Source organism: Manacus candei, unplaced genomic scaffold (assembly GCF_025592945.1).
Source record: "Manacus candei isolate 608988 ecotype Guabito, Panama unplaced genomic scaffold, ASM2559294v1 h1tg000002l, whole genome shotgun sequence".
Classification (NCBI taxonomy): domain Eukaryota; kingdom Metazoa; phylum Chordata; class Aves; order Passeriformes; family Pipridae; genus Manacus; species Manacus candei.
The window spans coordinates 2,335,837-2,354,907 of record NW_026138050.1 but is presented as its reverse complement, the minus strand read 5'-3'; the positions used below and the strand labels follow the sequence as shown (position 1 = coordinate 2,354,907).

At 51.5% G+C, this 19,071-nt stretch overlaps 1 protein-coding gene across 1 annotated transcript in view; it reads right to left on the bottom strand.

The window, feature by feature from the left end:
• Window positions 1–5,096: 5,096 nt before the first annotated feature.
• Window positions 5,097–19,071, bottom strand: part of LOC127466615 (voltage-dependent T-type calcium channel subunit alpha-1H-like) — a 119,956-nt gene continuing 105,981 nt past the window's right edge. The window contains exons 31-35 of the mRNA XM_051777599.1: window positions 17,434–17,555; window positions 16,518–16,850; window positions 12,249–12,432; window positions 8,816–8,994; window positions 5,097–8,094 (exon numbers count right to left, since the gene is read on the bottom strand). Of these exons, the coding sequence (XP_051633559.1) occupies window positions 6,961–8,094; window positions 8,816–8,994; window positions 12,249–12,432; window positions 16,518–16,850; window positions 17,434–17,555 (1,952 nt within the window). The 3' untranslated portion in view covers window positions 5,097–6,960. The remainder of the gene's footprint in view (window positions 8,095–8,815; window positions 8,995–12,248; window positions 12,433–16,517; window positions 16,851–17,433; window positions 17,556–19,071) is intronic.

The window sequence follows — 19,071 nt, the reverse complement described above, 5'->3', positions numbered from 1 at the left end:
CCCTTCGCCTCCTTTCTCCATCCCACACCACGTTCCCCTCGCTCTGAGGAATTTGTGGGGCATTTGGTTGCTGCCAGACCCTCTGGGGAAGGACGGGAGGAAAGAAGGAAGCCCTGGCTCGGCGCCTGTTTGGGTTTCCCGCTGTAGCCAGTTGGAGCCCTTTCCTGGATGGGCTGAGCAGAGATTTATGGCCTCAGTCCTTGTCCTTGTCCACTGTCTCCTTTTTCCCTCCCTTTGGCATACTGGTGGAGGTGGCTGTGCTGCTTTGGCTCCCTGCAGTGCCACACCATGGGCTATTCATTGCAGCACCAAGACACCCTTTGCTGAAAGAGCTGGTGTGGATAAATACTGATGGCCCTGCCCATGGCAGTGGGTGAACGAGATGGTTTTTAAGGTCCTTTCCAATCCAAACCACTCTGGGATTCTATATTGGACTGAAAGTAAACTACCATTACATTTCATGCTGAAAAATGCCTTCCATGTTCCAATAAATGTATTCTCTGTCAGTATCTATCTCAACTTGATTTTTCAGGCCAAACAAATTTGGCCAAGAGAAGAATGGGAGAGAAAAGCAGGAGGGATGGGAGGGAACGCCTGAAATTTTATCCTTTCCCCCCTGCCCTTCAGAAATGCTTCAGAGAAAATAATTCATTTGAACTGAAAATTATATGGGGGGAAATAAAGCAGTTTTGGAGCAGCTGTCTGGAGCAGTTAGTGAGGCTGTTTAATTAACACTGCATTTGGCTACCAGCTACCTTGGAGCTTGCTAAGAGCCAATTTAAGGAATTTTTTTGTTGCCTGGCAAGTGATAAACAGGTGCTGGAGGAATTCTATCAGCACTGGGAGACCTTCCCCATGACAGAGAGACAGCAGGAGGCTTTTTCAGCAGCCGTGAGTCATCTGTACCTGCCTCTGGAAGGGCTCTGTCCCCTCCCAGCCATGACAAGACCTTTTAGTCTTTCCTCCCTTGCACGCCAGCCTTGTTCTAATTGGCTGCACTTTTAATCTTCGTGAGCAGAACGAAATCCCAAGCAAGGAAGTGTTTTTATCCTGCTGGAAAACTTAATTAACGATCCATCAGAGAGTTTGGTTTCCAAGCATAATGAAAGCCTGTGGATCACGGCGAGTCCACGGGTGTTATTTAACGAGGCTGCTGCTTCTCTTGGCCACTAAAAACATTCACCTCCTCTCCTGGACTTGTCCTGATCCTGTGATTTGTGATGAGACTAATGGGAAGCCTCACAGGGAGGAAGGACATGTGCCTGATGATCACTGACTTGTCATCTCTCGCAGGTGCTGTGCCCAGGTTGGATCCCAGCTCCAGAAGAACCATTCCTGGTGTCCCTTTAGCACTGACCCCTGTGCTGAAGGCACGTCAGGAAGCTGAGGGATTTATGTTTTCTTCATTCCCAGAAAGAGCCAGGGGTTGGAAAAATCCAAACTACTTGGAGCTCTGTCACTGAGAGCTTCTGAATCAAGCTCTGTACCATGAGCTGAACAGGCTGCCTGGCTCCTGGTCCATTGGCTCCCAGAGAACTCTTGGAGTGTCTGCATGCCCTCAATTCCCTAGGGATTGCCTCCACACTTGTGTGAGTGGGAATTGAGCCCTGTGGAATGAGAGCAACGGGGGGCTCCCCTTCTCCTGGGAAAAGCTGCCAGGCAGCTGTGACAGGGATACCTCGGGCTGGATCTCCTGCCATGCCCATTGCCCATCACCCTGGCTCTGGGCTCCTGCAGCAGATCCCTGTGCTGCTGCCTGGGAAAGGGAGTGGATGGACATCCAGTGCTGCTGGGAGGTAGCAGGAAGCAGGTATTTTGTCTCCCTTACCTGTTCAACTCTGATTACAGGAGCCTCAGGGCTGATCCAACAGGAGCTTGGGGAAGGTGGGAGAGACACAAACAACAATACAGTGGCACGGCAAACAGAAGTTTATTTTTAATCCCAAATATTTATGATCAACACCTGCTAAATGGCCAGTGAAATACATTTTATGGCATCATTTATCTGCAATAAACCGGTTTTATTTTTAGACTGTTTGCACAACGTTGACTCATCCCTGCCTGTGCCTTCTCCCTGTGAGGAGGCTGCAGGGAGCTTCCCTGCCTTTTGTCTTCCCTGCCTTTTGCTCCTGCACTCGGAGCTTTTCCCTCTTGCTGCTCAGATCAAATGGTGTGGAAGGAAGGGGATATTCCTGCTCTAATTCTTGCTGAATACATTCACCTGGAGGTTTAGTTTGGTGGGAAGGTACCTGGGTGAAGACAGGTGTGTTACATGTCTAAATCATGGAGTGGTTTGGGTCGGAAGGGACTTAAAGTGCCTCTCATTTCATCCCCTGCCATGGGCAGGGACACCTTCCACCAGACCAGGTTGCTCCAAGCCCCATCCAACTTGGCCTTGAGCACTTCCAGGGATGGTCCAGCTCTGCCCCCATGTCCAGCCCTGTGCCAGGCCCTGCTGGGTACGGGAGATGTCGCTGCCAAGGAGCTGCAAAGTGCCTGGTCTTCCACGAAGAATTAATTTGACTGGAACTTGTTATCATTGGTGAGATTTTTATTTTGGTTAATGAGCAAAATTAATTAGTAGCTTGGTCTGAGCCAGTCAGAATAAATTGACAAGTAGGCAGGAAAGGGGAAGAGGATGAGGAGGACCCGAGGAGCTGGTTCCCAGTAGGGTCATTGGATTTGATAAGGGCATGAGGAATAACCAAGCTCTGGGGAAAAGAGGGGAAAGGGCACGAAGTCATTCTGCTTATCACCTGCCCACTCTGGTGGTGACTGCATTTTTTGGGGATAACTCAGGTGGGAGAGCTGTTCTCTGTGCATCTGACAAACCTTGGGGATGTCTCCACGGGCAGCTTGTGCCTCTGCATGGGGAAAAGTGGAATCAACAGTAAGCTGCTCCAGGGGATTTCAATCAAATATTCAAATAATTAATCTGGTTTCTTCCCTGTGGTGTGACAAAATGAGAGTTGTTAGCATTTTCTCCCTTTCATCATTAACAGATTTATTTCTCACTGGATAGTCCAGTGGCCACAGCCGGAAAAAACAACCCAACCCTGATATACAAGTGAGTGACACAACTCCTGGCATGAGGGACAGCCTAAGGTGGGGATGAAACCCTCCTGGTGACATCTCTGTGTGCATCAGTGTCAAACCAGAGCATCATCGAATAGAATGAGAATATCTCGAGTCAGAAGTGACCTACAGGGATCACCAAGTGGTGCCAAAACCCATGGAGTGCATCAGTGCCACTGCACATCCCTCATTGCAGAGAAAACCCTCTGCACCCTCCCAGCCTCCCAGTGGAGCTGACCCCATGGAAAGGGCTAAAACCCCTCGTGGGAGAGGCAGAGCTGCCCAAGGCAACACCATTTTGCTGGAAGAGGACGGAGCACCCACCCTGGAGTTATTCCAGGGGCACGGCGGGGTTCCAGCACAGAGACATGTTGAGCTGCTTAAAAACCAAGGAGTGACAAAGATTTCCCCTCAGCCCACGCTGTGGCTCTGTCAGGCTGTGCTAAAATTCCTAATTAAGTGCCCCTGTCTGGAAGATGAGTGGCCTCAGCCGTTAAAACACAGCCACAGCATTGAAAGCTTAAAAGGGGGAAGTTTAATGGATAAAATCAATTTAATTATTTATCCTAAGAAAGCTTGTACAAATATCAAATGCTTATTAGCATTCATGCAACCTGTCTGATCTCACAGCACAGACAGATTAAGGGCTGGGGCTAATTTGGAGTCACGTTTGGTTGTTGGTGATTTTTAAGGCTTTTTTTTTTTTTCTCCCCAGCACAACAAAGAGAATTTCAGATCGAGATTTACCCTTGAAGCAGAGCCCCTTTGAAGGCTCTTTGTGATGGTTTCCTCTGTCCCTTCCTCAGCATGGTGGTTTTTAATCCCTGTTTGATCCCCACTCCTCGAGGCGGCTCCAAGCAAGCCCAGATGGACTCGGCGCCCATCCCTGCGGGCTGTGGGTTTGCTGGAATGGAGAGTGGTGGGGCAGAGTCTGGCTGATAAATGGACATGACTAAATTGTCATTAAAAATGCAAAATAGGCATCGATCCAATTAAATAATCATGACTTGCATTTGCCCGGTGCTTTTCACTTCCGACCTTAAGCAAGGCTTGCAGAGAGCCCGGGGGAAATTGCTTAATGCTGCAGAGATTTAATCAGCAGGAAAATTAACTCTGGGTGATGTTAAATGGGTTCTCTGTGCTGGTCGTGGCCAGGTCGGGGCTGAGGACACAGGTCTGGGGATTTTTCACCTGGATGTCCAGGTGAGTGTCCCCAAAAGAGATGTCAGGGAGCATTTTACGGTCACTGTCTGCTCTTAGAACATTCAGTTGGAGCTTGGTTCTCCCCACACTGCCAGAATGTTCCTGCAGGCTCATGGATGGAGTAGTTTTGGGTCCTGCTGAGCTTTGTGGGGTTTGGGAATGTGTGACTTTGCCAGAAGGCACAGGACTTGGTGTGAGCCTGGGCAGAGCCAGGACCGGTGGCCACAGGAGCAAATATCCCAGCTCATTCCTGATACGCTGCCGTGGCCTCAAGCCCTTCCAACTTGGTCTACAACCACCTCTCCATCACCAAGATCAGCCTCCAGCCCCATGGTGAGAGGCTTTTCCTCCAGCTCTGTGGCACCACGAAGGGAATTCAGGCACTGGGGATGTCTCTTTTCCCAGCAAAGCTAAATAATCCCAGCAAGAAATAACACCCTGAGTGTCCCCCCTCTGCCCAGGGACACACCGGGGCATCCCACACACCTCCAGGCAGCATTCGGGGGGATTCACCTTCCCTCCTTCCTCTCTGCTCCTTAAACTGCAACAAAAGGAGCTGTTAATAATGACTTTTATGGCTCTTTCCTGGAATTCCTCACCATCCCACTGAGACAGAATCCTTATTTACAATAATCCTAAACGACTCCTAATTACAGCGGCGCAGGTGCTCGGAGGCACAAGGCTGGATTAACATATGGAGGTTCCTGTGTGAGCTGAGGGATCCTCTGAGTGGGAGCAGCCCCAAACACCAGCAGGGATGGTCCAGACTGGAATCTGCAGCCCCAACAGGCACGTTGAGGCAAGAGGTTTTAGGGAATGCCAAGCTCTGGGAGCGGGACGGAGACCTCGGGCATCCCTGCGGCACAAAGTCAGGCCATGCTTCCAGTTTATACAGTTTAATACATGTGAAACAAGATACATTTCCTTTTGAGTAATGAATGCATAAATAACAGAAGATATATGTGAATGCATAAATATGAGGCGGCACGGAACGAACCAAACGAAAACCACTGGTTTCATTTATTCCCCCCCCCCGGATGTCTGTGCCCTGACCTGCTGGCACATCCTCGCCACAGACTCACTCATTCCTGCTCTTCTTTCCCAGCAGCTTCCCATGGTGAAGCTGTGCCACGGGGAGAGGGCCTGGATGAGGGGTGGGGAAGGGGCAGGAACCGGAAGCTAAAAAAGAAAAATCAACCCCAAAACTGCAAAAACCCCCCTCAAAAGTGGTGTTAACAGTGACCTGGATTCCTCTAAAGGCTTCTCAGTCGGTGCTGGAAGGGCCTTGGGAAGGGGATGTGTCCGGGTGTGGGTGCAGGGATGAGGAGGGAAGACTGACAGGGAGTGCAAACAGGGGGGTCATGGCTGCCCCCAGGTTTTGATTGAAATTGTTCTGCCACAAGGACAAATCATCACCTTAAATGCTCACAAAGAACTCACCTAAGACAGTTCTTTACACCTTTACATACTGTATCAATAATTTACTTAGAACTGCAGTAAACAAAATACATTTCTTAAATAATTTACTATTTATTTGTTTTTTTTTTTTAATCACTCTGTAAGTTTAACTTCTTTTGGTTTTTTTTTTTCATAGTTTTTTTTCCTCTGCGACACAAGAAACCGTGTTTGTGCACGTCAGTTCAGATTATTGCGACGTTTAACCTGAATTTCAGTTAAAAAAAAAAAGGGAGGGGGAGAAAAAAGCAACAGGACAGTTGGACACACGAGAAGAATGAATAACTTATTATTGCACTGGCTACAATTCAGTAGTGATTTGGTTTTTTTTTTGTCTGTAGTTAGGACAACCTCTAAAGTACAAAAGAAAAATGAGCGAGACGTCGATAAGCATCAGCTGTGAGAAGAAGCTGGTGGGATGATGGTGGAGGGGAGGAAAGAGAAGGAAGCGAAGAAAGAGGAGAAACATCTGGAAAATGAATGGCTGGAATAATTAATTCCACAGAAAACCCAAGGAAACACCACCCACTTGCGGAGTCACATGTAATGCAAAAAAACCAGTATCTCTGTTTCTCTATAAAAATATGTGCATTATGAAGACAGAGTTTTTGTGGGTCTAATTTTTTTTTTGTCTTTTTTTTTTTCCCCTTGTTTTGTATCTCACAAATACATAATTTCTATTTATATAACTGCTGATATACAGACAATGTACAGCTCTCAGCTCCCCGGGCACTCCCCGCGTAACGTGACAGCTCCAAAAGGTGCCTCGGTAAAAGTTGAGCATCTTTAAAAAAAAAAAAAAACCCAACAAAACCCCAAACCCAACAAAACAACAAAACCCCCAAGAGAATCCCCCAAATCCCAACGGCCGCCACCTCGGCCCTGAATCAATGTGACCGAGGCCGTGGAGGTGGGAGGGACGAAGCCACCCCCCTGCAGCGACTCCACCTTCCCTTTAGAAAAGAAACCCCCAAACCTCTCTGCAAATCCCCTCCCCAAACCCCGTCCCCGTTTCCTCCGGCCATTTGTTTGGTTTCTCTATTCATTTTTCTCTGTGTGTGTGTGTGTGTGTGGATTTTTTTGCAAACTTCCGAGCCAGTGACTGCGCCGGAGAGGGAAAACCCCGCTGAGCAGCCACCCGCGACCCCGCGGCCGCTCGGTGCCCACTGCGGAACCCCACGTTGGTGTCAAGCCCTTGAGACCCCCCCTTTCCCCCCTCCCAGACAGCTATACTGGGTCATCCACGTCTTCTTCTGTGGCAACAGTCACGGGGGCCAAGTCCTGCTTCCGGAGGGGGCTCTTGGCGATGCCCAGCAGCTCTTTGCTTTTCTCGCCGTTGCTCCGCTGAGTCTTTAAGTGATCCGGCTTTTTCAGTTCGGGGTCCGGCCGCGAGTCCGGCGTGGACTGCCCGCTGTCCAGGAGATCCGAGAGGCTGCTCAGGGAGCCGCCGTCCAGCTGCTCGAAGGAGAAGTTGGGGATGGTGAGGTGCTCCCCCCGGCACTGGGGCTGGCCCCGGCGCTCCGCTTTGGAGCCCGGCTCCCCGGGCTGGCTCTCCGCGAGCTCCAGGGATTCTCTGTAGGCCGGGAACTCGCAGGACGGGGTCCTTCTCCTCAGCATGCTGTTCTCGGAGGGCTTGGCGCGCGGGGCCGCCCCACTGTCGTCCTCCATGGGAGGATCTATAGAAATGCAGGGCGGGCTCATCTTCTTCTTCCTCCGGGCGCCGTGGATGTAGTCGGACTCTGCCTGGACGTGGGCAGGGGGCCGCTGCTTTTCCTCGGCGGGGTCCTGGAAGCCGCAGTCCCGGTCGCCGAGGGAGGGGCAGATCTCGATGGAGTGCCGCCGCTGCTCGTCGGCCCAGCTGGGCTTGCTGAGGAAGCCCTTGGTGTCGGTGCTGTAGAACTTCTTCAAGTCCTTCTCCCTGCGGCCCCCGGAGAGGCTGCTTGTGCTGCAGTTCTTGAGGGGCACCGGGGATGGGGCCGGGGAGATGAAGGGCGAGGCGGAGCGGCTCCCGGGCTCCGAGTGCTCCTCTGCCCAGTCTTTGGCCGAGCTGTTGATGTGCCGAACCTCCTCGTCTGCCAGGTCGGAGGGCTCGCCGGGGCAGCCCTCGGGGCCGGCAGGGCTGGGCGGCCGGCTGGGAACGCCGCGCTGGCCACAGGGGTGCTTCCGAGGCAGGGGGCTGTGGGGGCGGTGGGGAGAGCCTGGAGGGGTGGCCGGCAGGGAGGCGGCTGTGGAACGCAGGGGGCTGGGGCTGAGGGTGCTCTGGGGCTGCTTTGCTGATGGAGGTGTCTCTCCAGGCTCGGCTTCCAGGTTGTCCGTGCGGTCCGGGGTCTGTCCGTCCACCGAGTCCGTTCGAAGGGCCTTCTGGAAGGGGAGGAGAGAGTGGGGAGAGAGCCTGGGGATCTGCTGGGGCAGCAGCACTTCCAGTGGTGAAACACAGAATCATGGAATCACAGAAGGGTTTGGGTTGGAGGGGACCTTCAAGATCATCTGCCATGGAGAGGGACACCTCCCACTAGCCCAGGTTGGTCCAAGCCCCATCCAACCTGGCCTTGGACATTCCCAGGGATGGGGAGTCCATGGCACGTGGCAGAACAGTTGGTTAGTCTAACACACCCTGAACCACCCCACTGTGCCAACCCCATCAGACCTTCCTGTACAAGAGGATAAACCTTTCCTGGCAAGAGCCTACGTGTGCAGGGCTGGGATCTGCCGGGCCTTGGTCTTGCTCTAGCCCCAAATCCTGAGTCAGCACAACCCAGCACAGTGACCCGGTGTAGGGCTGCCTGGAGGCTTCTCACAGCACTGGCAAAATGGAATTGGGCACCTTCTCCCCTTGCTTGAGCCCTTCCTTCCTAGAATAGCACATCCACGGAGATCAAAGCAGGTAAAAAGGGCCTTCCCCTGTGTGCCACTTGCTGAGACTGGAGTACATTAAAATTCATGGCACAGAAACTTAGCTTTGTTCTAAAATGAGAATTCTACTCCTAGCTCCAAGAAAAGAAACCCGAGAGGGGACTGGAGAAGAGGGGAAGGAGCCGGGTGACTCCAAAGGATTTACCTCTGCAGGCTCTTGGCCTCTCACCTGCCTGCACAGCAGCTTGCTGAGGACAGGAGACCGAGGTGTGACGTTGGGGGGAAGGACCTTCCAGCGGTGCCGGCCCTCGTGGCTGGGGGAGCAGACAGACAGCTGGAGGGACTCCACTGGGACCCTCAGGGAGGAACACGTGCCCACGGGCTGGGAGCGGATGGAGGTGATAGATCCTGGGACAGAGAGAGAGAGAGAAGGAGAGTAGTCACTGCTTGGGTGGGAGATGGAAAGGTTTGAGGCAGAGCCGGGGCCCACGGGCTGCAGGAGGGAAAAGGAAAAGCCTGCTGGGCCTGGCTGAAATCCCAAACCTCAGCATAAGCCTTGGGCAGTGCCAGGATTAAAAACCAGGTGTCCTTTGTCCTCTCTCCTGCTTTCAACACTCAGGGATGGCAGGAGGTTACACACCGAGGACTCTCTGCCATTCCACAGCATTCCATGGGGTTCTGCCTGCTCTGGGATATCCTGTTACAAACTTTACACTCACAGCCTCTATTTTCTGTTTCAGGTAACAGGAACCTTCTCCTGCAGCTGCCACAACAGTCAGGGTGTTGCAGTGGGCAGGAGTTGGACTGAGTGACCCTTGTGGATTCCAGCTCAGGGTATTCTAGGATTCTATGACTTCTCTGGGAGCAGACACCCCTGGCAGGCACAGGGCAGCTTTCCCATTCACCACAGCCCAACCATCACCACCACCAGCCCACGAGGCACAGCCTGGCTGAACACAGGCTGATCAGCAACTTGGAACCTGCTCCAAGTGCTCTGACAATCCCTGAGCTCATGTAGCAGGCTGGAATCACTCTCTTCCTGAAGGCTCCCAGTCCCCTGGCTGGGTCTGAAGGCAATCCCTCCTCCCCAGCCCCTTTGTGGTGCTGCTTTACTGCGTTTCAGTGCTGTTTGAAAGATCTCTTGCTTTTCTGTTCTTTTGGCTGCAGGATTTATTGTCCTCATTAGCCTGAAACCCAACGTTTATTCCCCCATTGCTGCTCCATGTTAAAAACACAGTTATCCATCACTTCAAGAGATCTCACCCAGAGGTCGAGAAACTTGAACCTCTGACAGAAAACATCCAGACACATCTCAGTTGCATTTCACAGAGAGATTTGTTGTTGGGGAGAAAGAAAAGTTAGTGTTTAATCATTTTTCTTTTGGAGCTTTTCTCCAGAACTCCACAGAAGGAGCAGAGCAACAAAATTCCCACCCCACTTCTCCCTCATTCTTTTTTGGTCTCCTCTAGACCCAGAATTTCAGGCTGAGCCTGTGCTGTTGATCTGCTACTCCAGGCTTTATAAAATGCTTTTTATGATGCAGAAAAACTGTGTCATAAAATCTGTCACAAACATGGCCATAAAATCCAAACCCTATGTTCTCTTCCCTGTCCTCAGTTGGAATTTCCTCCTGTTGGAAGCTTTCCATCGAGCTCTCATACAGGAAACCCAAACCCCCTCTAAACTGCAGGCTCAGAAACACCAAAGATCTCTGGAGTTGGATATTTTTTTCTCTTGTTTTTCTAGGAAACCAGGAAACTGTATCTAAAACCAAAATATCACAAGATCTGGTCATCTCACAGTATTTTCACTGTGTGGTCAGTGGAGTACTGGGAGATGATGAGATCCTGAACTGACCTGGGAAGCTATGGAAGCACAAACACTAATGGGAGTCTCCATGGGCTCAGTTTTACTTGCACATAATTTATGGGACTACGACTTGAAGAAGAATTTGGGCAGCTCGGGAGCAGCACAGCTTGGGGTGATGTTGGTTGGAAGCATCCACCACCAGGTAAAAAGTCATATCCCTGTCCTGTCCCTCACTCAAGTGCTCTTGGAGAGAAATTTGGGAAACATCACAGAATTCCCGGTCACTTCTACCCACCCCTGCCAACTCTGCAGCAGTTTCATACAGGTATAAATCCTGCTTTACACCCACTCCAGAGACGAAAACCAGCCCCAGGAGCCCAGCCATGAAACTCAACCTCTGTTTTCTTTCCTTAGCAAAGAATTTGCAGGTGAAATAATAATAAATACCGAGCAGAGAACACGAACTGGTGCCCAGAGAGTTTGAACAAATAGAGAGTTGTTTCACCCAAGGAAATCAGAGCAGGGTCTGCAAACCCCCCACTCATCCATCTGAGCAGTTCTTGCCTTTCAAACCGCGCCGGATCAAAGGAACTGGGGCTGCTAAAAGTTCTTGGGAGCCACTCCAGGAGCACATGTGCTTTTAGGGAGGCAGATATTGAGTTTCATATCGATTTCCCTTTCAAACCAGCTCACACAACAAAAGAGATGGAGAGGCATTTTCAGGGAAGTGCTCTTGGATGCAGTGTGGGTAAGTGTCCCCTCAAGGGTTCTGAGCAGCCCTTGCTTCCTGGGTGCTGGGGGCTCTCCATGACATTCATTAGGAAGCACTGGAGAGTGGCTTCTAATCCTTACACTAATCCCAAATAAACTTCTGCAGCTCTGAACTTGATGTAGGGTCTTAAAAAGACACTGCCCTGAGGCTGCAGAGTGCTTGGAACAATGGATGTGAGGAGCTCTGGCCGGAAGCAATTCCAACTCTGGCTTTTATTCGGGTTGATGTTATTGATCCTTGGGCCGATCACTTCAGGAGGAATGTGCAGCTTGTTCCCTTTTCCTGGCTAACAGCCTGTCCTCTGTGCCTCAGGCATTGTTTGGGAGCCCCACTTCTCCCCAAACACCCCACCCACCAGCTTTCTCCTGGGAAAATATAGGGATCTGATGAAAACATGGAATTATGGGAAGCCACCCTCCTGCTGATGGTCACCAAATCAAAGCAAGCCCTGCTCAGGCCACCTCCAGCATGGGCTGGTTGCTCCCCATATAACCATCATGTGTACCTGCTGCCCCATGGCTGGAACCATGGAATCATTTAGGTTGGGAAAGACCACTGAGTCCAACAATTAACCCAGCACTGCCACGTTACCACTAAACCATGTCCCCAAGTGCCACATCCGTGTGGTTTTTGAACACTCCCAGGGATGGTGACTCCACCACTGCCCTGGGCAGACTGTTCCAATGCCTGACCATGCTTTTGGTGAAGAAATTTTCCCTAATATCCAACCTAAACCTCCCCTGGCACAACCATTTCCTCTCATCCTGTCCCCTGTTCCCCGGGAGCAGAGCCTGACTCCCCTGGCTCCCCCCTCCTGTCAGGGAGTTGTAGAGAGTAGGAAGGTCCCTCCCTGAGCCTCCTTTTCTCCAGACTGAGCCCCCCCAGCTCCCTCAGCTGCTCCTGGTGCTCCTTCCCCAGCTCTGCTGCCTTCCATGAACACGCTCCAGCCCCTCAATGCCTTTCCTGTGAGAAGCCCGTAACTGGACACAGGATTTGAGCTGTGCCCAGCACACCTCATCCCTTCCCTAGTCCTGGTTTTGCCTAGGAAGGGGAAGGGAAGGGAAATCTCCACAAGCAGTACCTCTTTGGGCTTTGCAGGGATAGGTTTCCATCTCCACCTCGTGAAGGGGGAAAGGGGCTTTCGCTGGCATCACGGGCCGGAACATGTAGCTGTCGTTGGGCAGGGAATGCATCCGGGACACGGAGATCTTACGGACTGTCAGCAGGTTCTGGGACTCCTGGGGCCTCAGGGAGGCTGAGCTGCCCTGCAAGGACACAGAGAAACGGAGTCATCCACACTGAGCTCCTTCCCATCTGCTTTGTGGTTCAAAACCTCCTGCAGGTGTTCCCCTTGACCAGCAGGACACCACAGGTACACCGTGCTGAGAGAAGAGCTCAGGCTGTGGCTGTGGTCAAGTGAGGCATCAGTGACCCTCCACTAAGTCGACTCTTGGACACCACAGAGAACAAGCAAAGCCCATCCATTAAACACATGAGAAAACCAGTGCTTATCACACTGTTCTGCTCTGATACTCCCAGGGATGCCCTTGGTCCTACCTGGGGGTGATGTCCTTCTCCTCAAAGCTCTGGGACAGAGGGGCCAAACCAGCTTCTGGAAATTCTTGTGTTATCTCCCCAAATCACACACACAGGCAGACATTTAAACACACACATCGACACCACTGCAAACCCCGTGGCCTCCCTCCTATGGCGTGGAGCATTTTGGGCACCACTGACCCCCAGAGGAGGCAGGGGGAAGGAGAAGACACTGTGGCAGTGAGTTATGGGGGTGTGGAGCCTGTTTGGGGGTAGCAAAGGCATTTTTCTTTCTTTGCTGTCGCTGTGAAATGGATCTGGTTGGAAGTGCCCGGACAGGGCACCTCACAAACCTGAAATCTGAGCCCTCACTGCCTCTCCCGGGCACTTTGTCACCTCAGGCACCTTCCAGCAAATCCATCCTGGGGTCTTAGGGAGCTTTAGGGACCCAAAAGATGCCTCTGTGGTGCCGATGGAGAAGCTGTGAGAGGTGATGCCATGACTTGGCCAAGTGCTGGGGGAGCTGGAGCCCCTGGAGCAGGACCTGCAGCCTGGCTCCCTGCCCCTAGTTCTGGTCCTAGACACATTCCCCTCACAATTGACCACATTATCTAAAATACAACTAATCACTCTGGTTTTCCTTTAACGTCAGCCTCCCAGAGACTGATTGAAAACATTTTCCCAGCTGCATGTCTTAAATTAAATGTATTTTGCTTTGCTCTGCTGGGCTGTTTTCCCTCTCTGCCAGCAAAACCTGTCCCTGAGATCCCTCAGGCTTGGAGGTCACCAAGGATCTGGCTAAATCAGTTTTTTTTCCCATATATTTCTGGTTAAAAAATTTCTTTCCTCAGCTCCCTAAAGACACACCTCCCAAGATGAATTACTCAGTGCTTTTACCCTGTTGAGCTTGGCTGGGAAGCCGAGGGGGACCAGCAGGAGGGATTTACAGGTAGCTGGCACCCAGCACTGCCCGTGGCCGTGCCCAGGAGCCCTCAGGGTGCAAGCCAGGTCTCTGAGCTGATGAATTAATGCATCAGCAGCGTGGCTGTGCCAGTTGGCCCCTGGCCATCACAGCTAATAAGCTCCATCAGCACAGCAACACCTGAGCTGGAGGCAGGCGGGTGGTTGTTAACACCCCACAGCCACACAGAGAACAAAAGGTCTTGCTCCACTTTCTCAGCAGTTTAACAGAAGGATCAGAGGATTTGGCTATTAAAGCTCAGTTTGTCTTTGCAGGATCTTGTATGGACGGGACAAATGAACAGAAACCTCTTCTTGACACTAAACACCTCAATTTTTAAGGTTTCAGCTGCTGAGGCCTGATTAGGGACGTGGGCGAATTTCAAATGGCTGCAAGGCCACTGAAGCAAGTCCTTGAAATATGAAACGTGGGCTGGAGGCTCGTTGGCTCCCAGCTGGTGAGCTGCTCTTGACAGCCTGATTCCATACCCTGGAAATCAGGAGGGGATCTGGGCATTGGTTCAAGGGGCAACAGGGAGGGACTGAGCAAAGGGGGCTACAGCCCTTCTGGTCTGTTGGGGGATCTCCCAGAGCATCTCCTGAACCCACAGCTCTGGGGATTGCTGGAAGCCTGACCTGTTGAGCTCCTTCTGCCTCTGTTCCCTCAACACTGTATCACAAACAAGTTCTTATAGGAACAACAATAAAATCAAATTTGATGGTGTTTTCACCACAAAAAGGCTCTGCCTGCAGCTCTCAGTTTAATGTTTGAAGACACACTGCTCACACATCACACTGCACACCACATGTGACACTTCTTTTAGGGCTAAAAAGAGGATTTCATTCCTATCCCACACGTGGCTGCTGGCAGAGTCCTCTGGGATGTGGTGTCTTCCCAGCACGAAGGACAGAGGCTGGAAAGGACAGGTTTGGGACAATTCTGACACCACCAGCAGCTGCACAGCACCAAAGCACCACGTCACAACGCAGAAGCAACAGTGTGACATCATTCACCTCAGCCTGGTGGCCTGGGCTTTTGTGGGAAGGTGGCAGGACATGGTGGGAAACAGAGCAGGAGGACGGGAATTCCATGCTGGGAGTCTCTGCCCCCTCCAGCGTGTCTGAGTCTGGGATGGCTAAAGACACACTCTCACAGCTCAGCACCTCCTTCAAATTGGGGAGATAAAAAGCATCAGTGGCACAGCAAGGCTGGGTCTAAACACTTAAAACATGTTTGCCCCGTGGCATTTCCTAATTGTCCTGTTCACCCAGAGCAGGAAGGAAGGGGAAAAGCACAGGTGGGCTGCAAAAAACTGTCAGAAAACACGGAGCATCTCATGACACCTTCCAGTGCAGCTCACAGGGAGCACAGGAGAGACTGCCCAGGACAGCCTGGGTGTCCCAGATCATGGAATCACAACTCCTGGAATGGTCTGGGTTGGAAGGGACCTTCAAGACTATCCAGTCCCACCTCCTGCCATGGGCAGGGACACCTTCCACTACACCAGGTTGGTCCAAGCCCCGTCCAACTTGGTCTTGGACACTTCTAGGGATGGGGCAGAGATGAGAGTGAGGGAATTCCCACAGCCCCACTGCAGTGCCTCTGCCTCACTGCTGTGCAGGGAAGGGAATCCTCACCTGAATTCCAGCAACACCATCTGCAAGGGGAAATGTGTGGCCAGGTCCCTGCTCACGCTGTTCCCCTCACTGCCTCTCCCTGCAGAGTTTCTGGGGTTGAAAGGGCTGGGTTCTGCAGGGCTCCTGGTGTGCTTGAGAGGTATTGGAAGATGAGGAAAACCCTAAGAGGATGGACTCAGTTTGCGATCCCAGCCTGTGTGAAAGGATGTGCCCTCTCTTCCCGAAGTGAGAAAAGCAACCTGGCTGTTTCTCGTGTATTTTTCCTGCAAAAATGTTTATCAGGAACAACATTCAAATAGTGAATTCCCCATTGCTGTGTAACCAAATTTCTTCTTCCTTGCCTTAATAGAGTCTGATAGATTTTACAAAAATCTAATTTCATGTAATTTAATCTCACCCCCCCATTGATTTCACGGTAGATTTATTTGTGATCATGGTGACAAAGGAATTCCATGTTCGCTCTTAATCATATGCTGCTGACATGGGATGAGGCAATTATCTCATGCCTCTCCTTCCCCTCTTGGATTTCTGATTGCACTGTTTTCCTACAGGACTAACAGGAATGGGAGAGCAGGCAGTGTCTGGAAAATCAACCCAGGAACTTCCAGCTTCTTGCTGAGGGGCTCTGACAACTCCCAGGGTCCAAGTCAGCCATGCCCCAAGCAGAGCATGGGCCAGTGGAAAGCTGCAGTTTTTTACCAGTGCCCTCCTGATCTCCTCTGGAAATCTCAAAGTGGGATTAAAAAGAACCCAAGGAGTATATCTGTGTCCATGCAAAGGGAATTTATCCCATGCCTTGCTGTATTTGCCAGGCCTGACAGTGCCAGCATTCCCAGGGCTTTAGGAGATTCCTCCCTGGTCCTGCTCCCCATCCTAAAGGACAGGGAGTGGCTGGGAGAGCAGGACAGGGACCTGTGGCTGTTATGGTTCTGAACTTAAAATTCACAACCTTGGAATGAACTGGAAGTGGCAAGAGATGGACTTTCAACCCTCCCCAGGAACAATGGCCAGGACAGCGTTTCCAGCAGCTTCCCCCTCCGGGAGCCCCTGGGAGATGACTCAGGACGTGGGGGTGGTGGTGACACCCCGAGGGACCGGCAGAGCTGCTGCCCTCCCGCGCTGTCCTGTCCCTTTGGCTCTGTGTCACCTGGGATCTGACTGCCTGGTGACCATCCCCTCCCTGCCCCGAGCACAGGAGCTTTCTGGGAGCTCTTACCAGGGCTTGGTGCTTCACCTGCACCGCCGCCTTCACGCCCTCCTGAGCCCTGCAGGGCGCCCGGCCCGCCGGGGCCACGGCACCGCCCCTGCTCCCACCCGGGGCCGAGGTGCTCGTCCCTCTGGACATCTCCAGCTCGATCTCAGCATCCATCTCAGCATCCTCCTTGGCCTCCTTGTTGCTCTCCTCCAGGTGCTTCATCAGCACGGCCACCACCACGTTGACCAGGACGAACTGTGCGATGAGGACGAAGGTGACGAAGTAGACGGGGGAGATGACGGGCAGGTAACTGAGGCAGTGCTTGTCCTCCCGAGTGCATTCCCGGAGAGTGTCCTGCAGCAGGGGGGAAAAGGGGAGGGATTAACAAGGGCTGGGGCTCTCCTCGGGCTCCAAACACAGAAACATCCAATTAACGTGCCCTGGACACAAAGGCTCGCAGGTACAACTAAAATGGATAGAAAATATGAATTATATCATCTACAAAGAGGGGGATTGTGTTGGCCAGAGAGGTTGTAGACCCCCCATCCCTGGAAGTGTTCAAGGCCTGGTTGGACAGGGCTTGGAGCAACCTGGTCTAGTGGAAGGTGTCCCTGCCCATGGCAGGAGGTGGAACCAAATGAGCTTTAAGATCCTTTCCAACCCAAATCATTCTGGGACTCTATGATACATCCCAAAGGCACAGGACACAGAACACAGGGTTACCTCTCTCAGTCACAAGGACTGGTATAATTTTCCTGAAATACTAGATGAAGGAATGAAGTTTCAGGCTGAGGACAAATCACCACCTGAAAATACACTTGGCTTTGAAATCAGGAAGTTTAATTTGGAGGTTTTAAGAGGAAACCTTTTTGTTTTCACACAAAATCTGTTTGAAATCTTCATGTACCTACAGAGAGAAGAAAGAGCCCAGACACACCTTCATGATGCCATTCCAGTTGTCCCCCGTGGACACCCTGAAGAGGGTGAGGAAGGCCATGCCGAAGTTGGTGAAGGTGGCGTGGCGGCTCAGACCCTCACAGGGATTTTCTTCGCTGCAATCTGCAGGACAGAGAAGCAAAACCACGTCAGTGGAGCCACGCCTGGCTTACCCAGAGCAGCCCCCCAAACCTGGTGGTGGGACCCTGGGCTGTGTCACACTGACAGGTGGCATCGGGGAGTGGTGATCTCGTGGTGGAAGGAGATGAGCTTTAAGGTCCCTTCCAACCCAAACCACTCTGTGATCTCTTGGATCCTCTTTATGGGCAGAGCCAACACAAAGAGACCTGGGCTGTCTCAACAAATCCTGCTCTACAGCATCCTTTGTCTGTTTTCCTCTTGATTATGTCTTTGTCTTGATGATTTTTTACAGGGTACATCTACCATGAGGGATAATTCACTGAGATAAAGTGGAGCAATTTGACATTTCCCCCCCGAGAATTAATATCCTAATGAATGCAAATTGAACAGACGAAATATCCCTCTTCCCATAAAACACAGGCTTGTTAAATATTCATCAGGTCAGGCAGCAATGTCTCTTGCTTGGGCATTTCACTCTTAGGTAATTATCTGGAGATAAACTGGAAGGAAAAACAAAAAAAAATACACCCCACAAATGACCAGCCCTGGGGAAGTGAGTGCTGATGGTGCCTGTGGCTGACATGGGCTCGCAGTGAGCAGGAAAAAGGAGTGAACTATTTCCCAGTTACATTCCCAGCTTGCTGCCCCAGAGCAGGCCCCAGGCTATGATCCTGGGGCTGGCATTGCCAGTGGATGTGTGGAAAACCAAGCAGGATTCAGAGCAGCAGAAGGTGCCTCTGTGAACAAGCTGTTTTTCACCTTTGTGACAGAACAAATACATCCATATATCTAGATATGTAATATAAACCCACAGTATTTCACTTGGGGTGGAGGCAGAATTAATTTTTTTTTCCCCCACAGAATTTGCTGGAGACTGAAAAATAATTTGTTTTTGGTTGAAAGAATTATTCTGTTTTCAGGCACTTGCAGTCTGAGCAGAGGGCTGGACTCATAAAGGGGATTAATGACAGCCATAAACCCTCTGTGCAGGAAGGGCCCTTCTGGTGCTCCTGAAGCCCTAATTGGGATGGAAGTGTGGAGGAGGCAGACACAGCTCCTTCCAACAGCATCTTTAGGGCAGGGACTGCTCTGCCCTGGCTTTGCTGGCTGTGTGTTTGCTCTCTGCCTCCACCTGGTTTTAGTGATGGACACATTCCTGACCAGCTCCACTATCCTCCAGCTGGAGGAATAACTGGACAACCAGGAACTCCCTGATTTCTGTAGAAAGGGGAAGGTGATGCTGAGAAAAATGGACAGACAAGCCCTGGGCAGCTGGAAAAGCAATGTCAGCCAAGTGCAGGGAGCTCATGGGGTGTGTGGTGGAAGCTCCGAGGAGGGACATGTTTGTGGTGGCATCTCTCCAGCACCACTCTGACCACCATCCAGCTTTGCAGACTCATGTTCTGCCTTCAGTAGCAAACTTCCATCTTTGTGAACATATATTTAAACAGTAAATAGTTCCTGTCCAGCCAAGGGTGGTGTTGGACAAGTCTCTAAA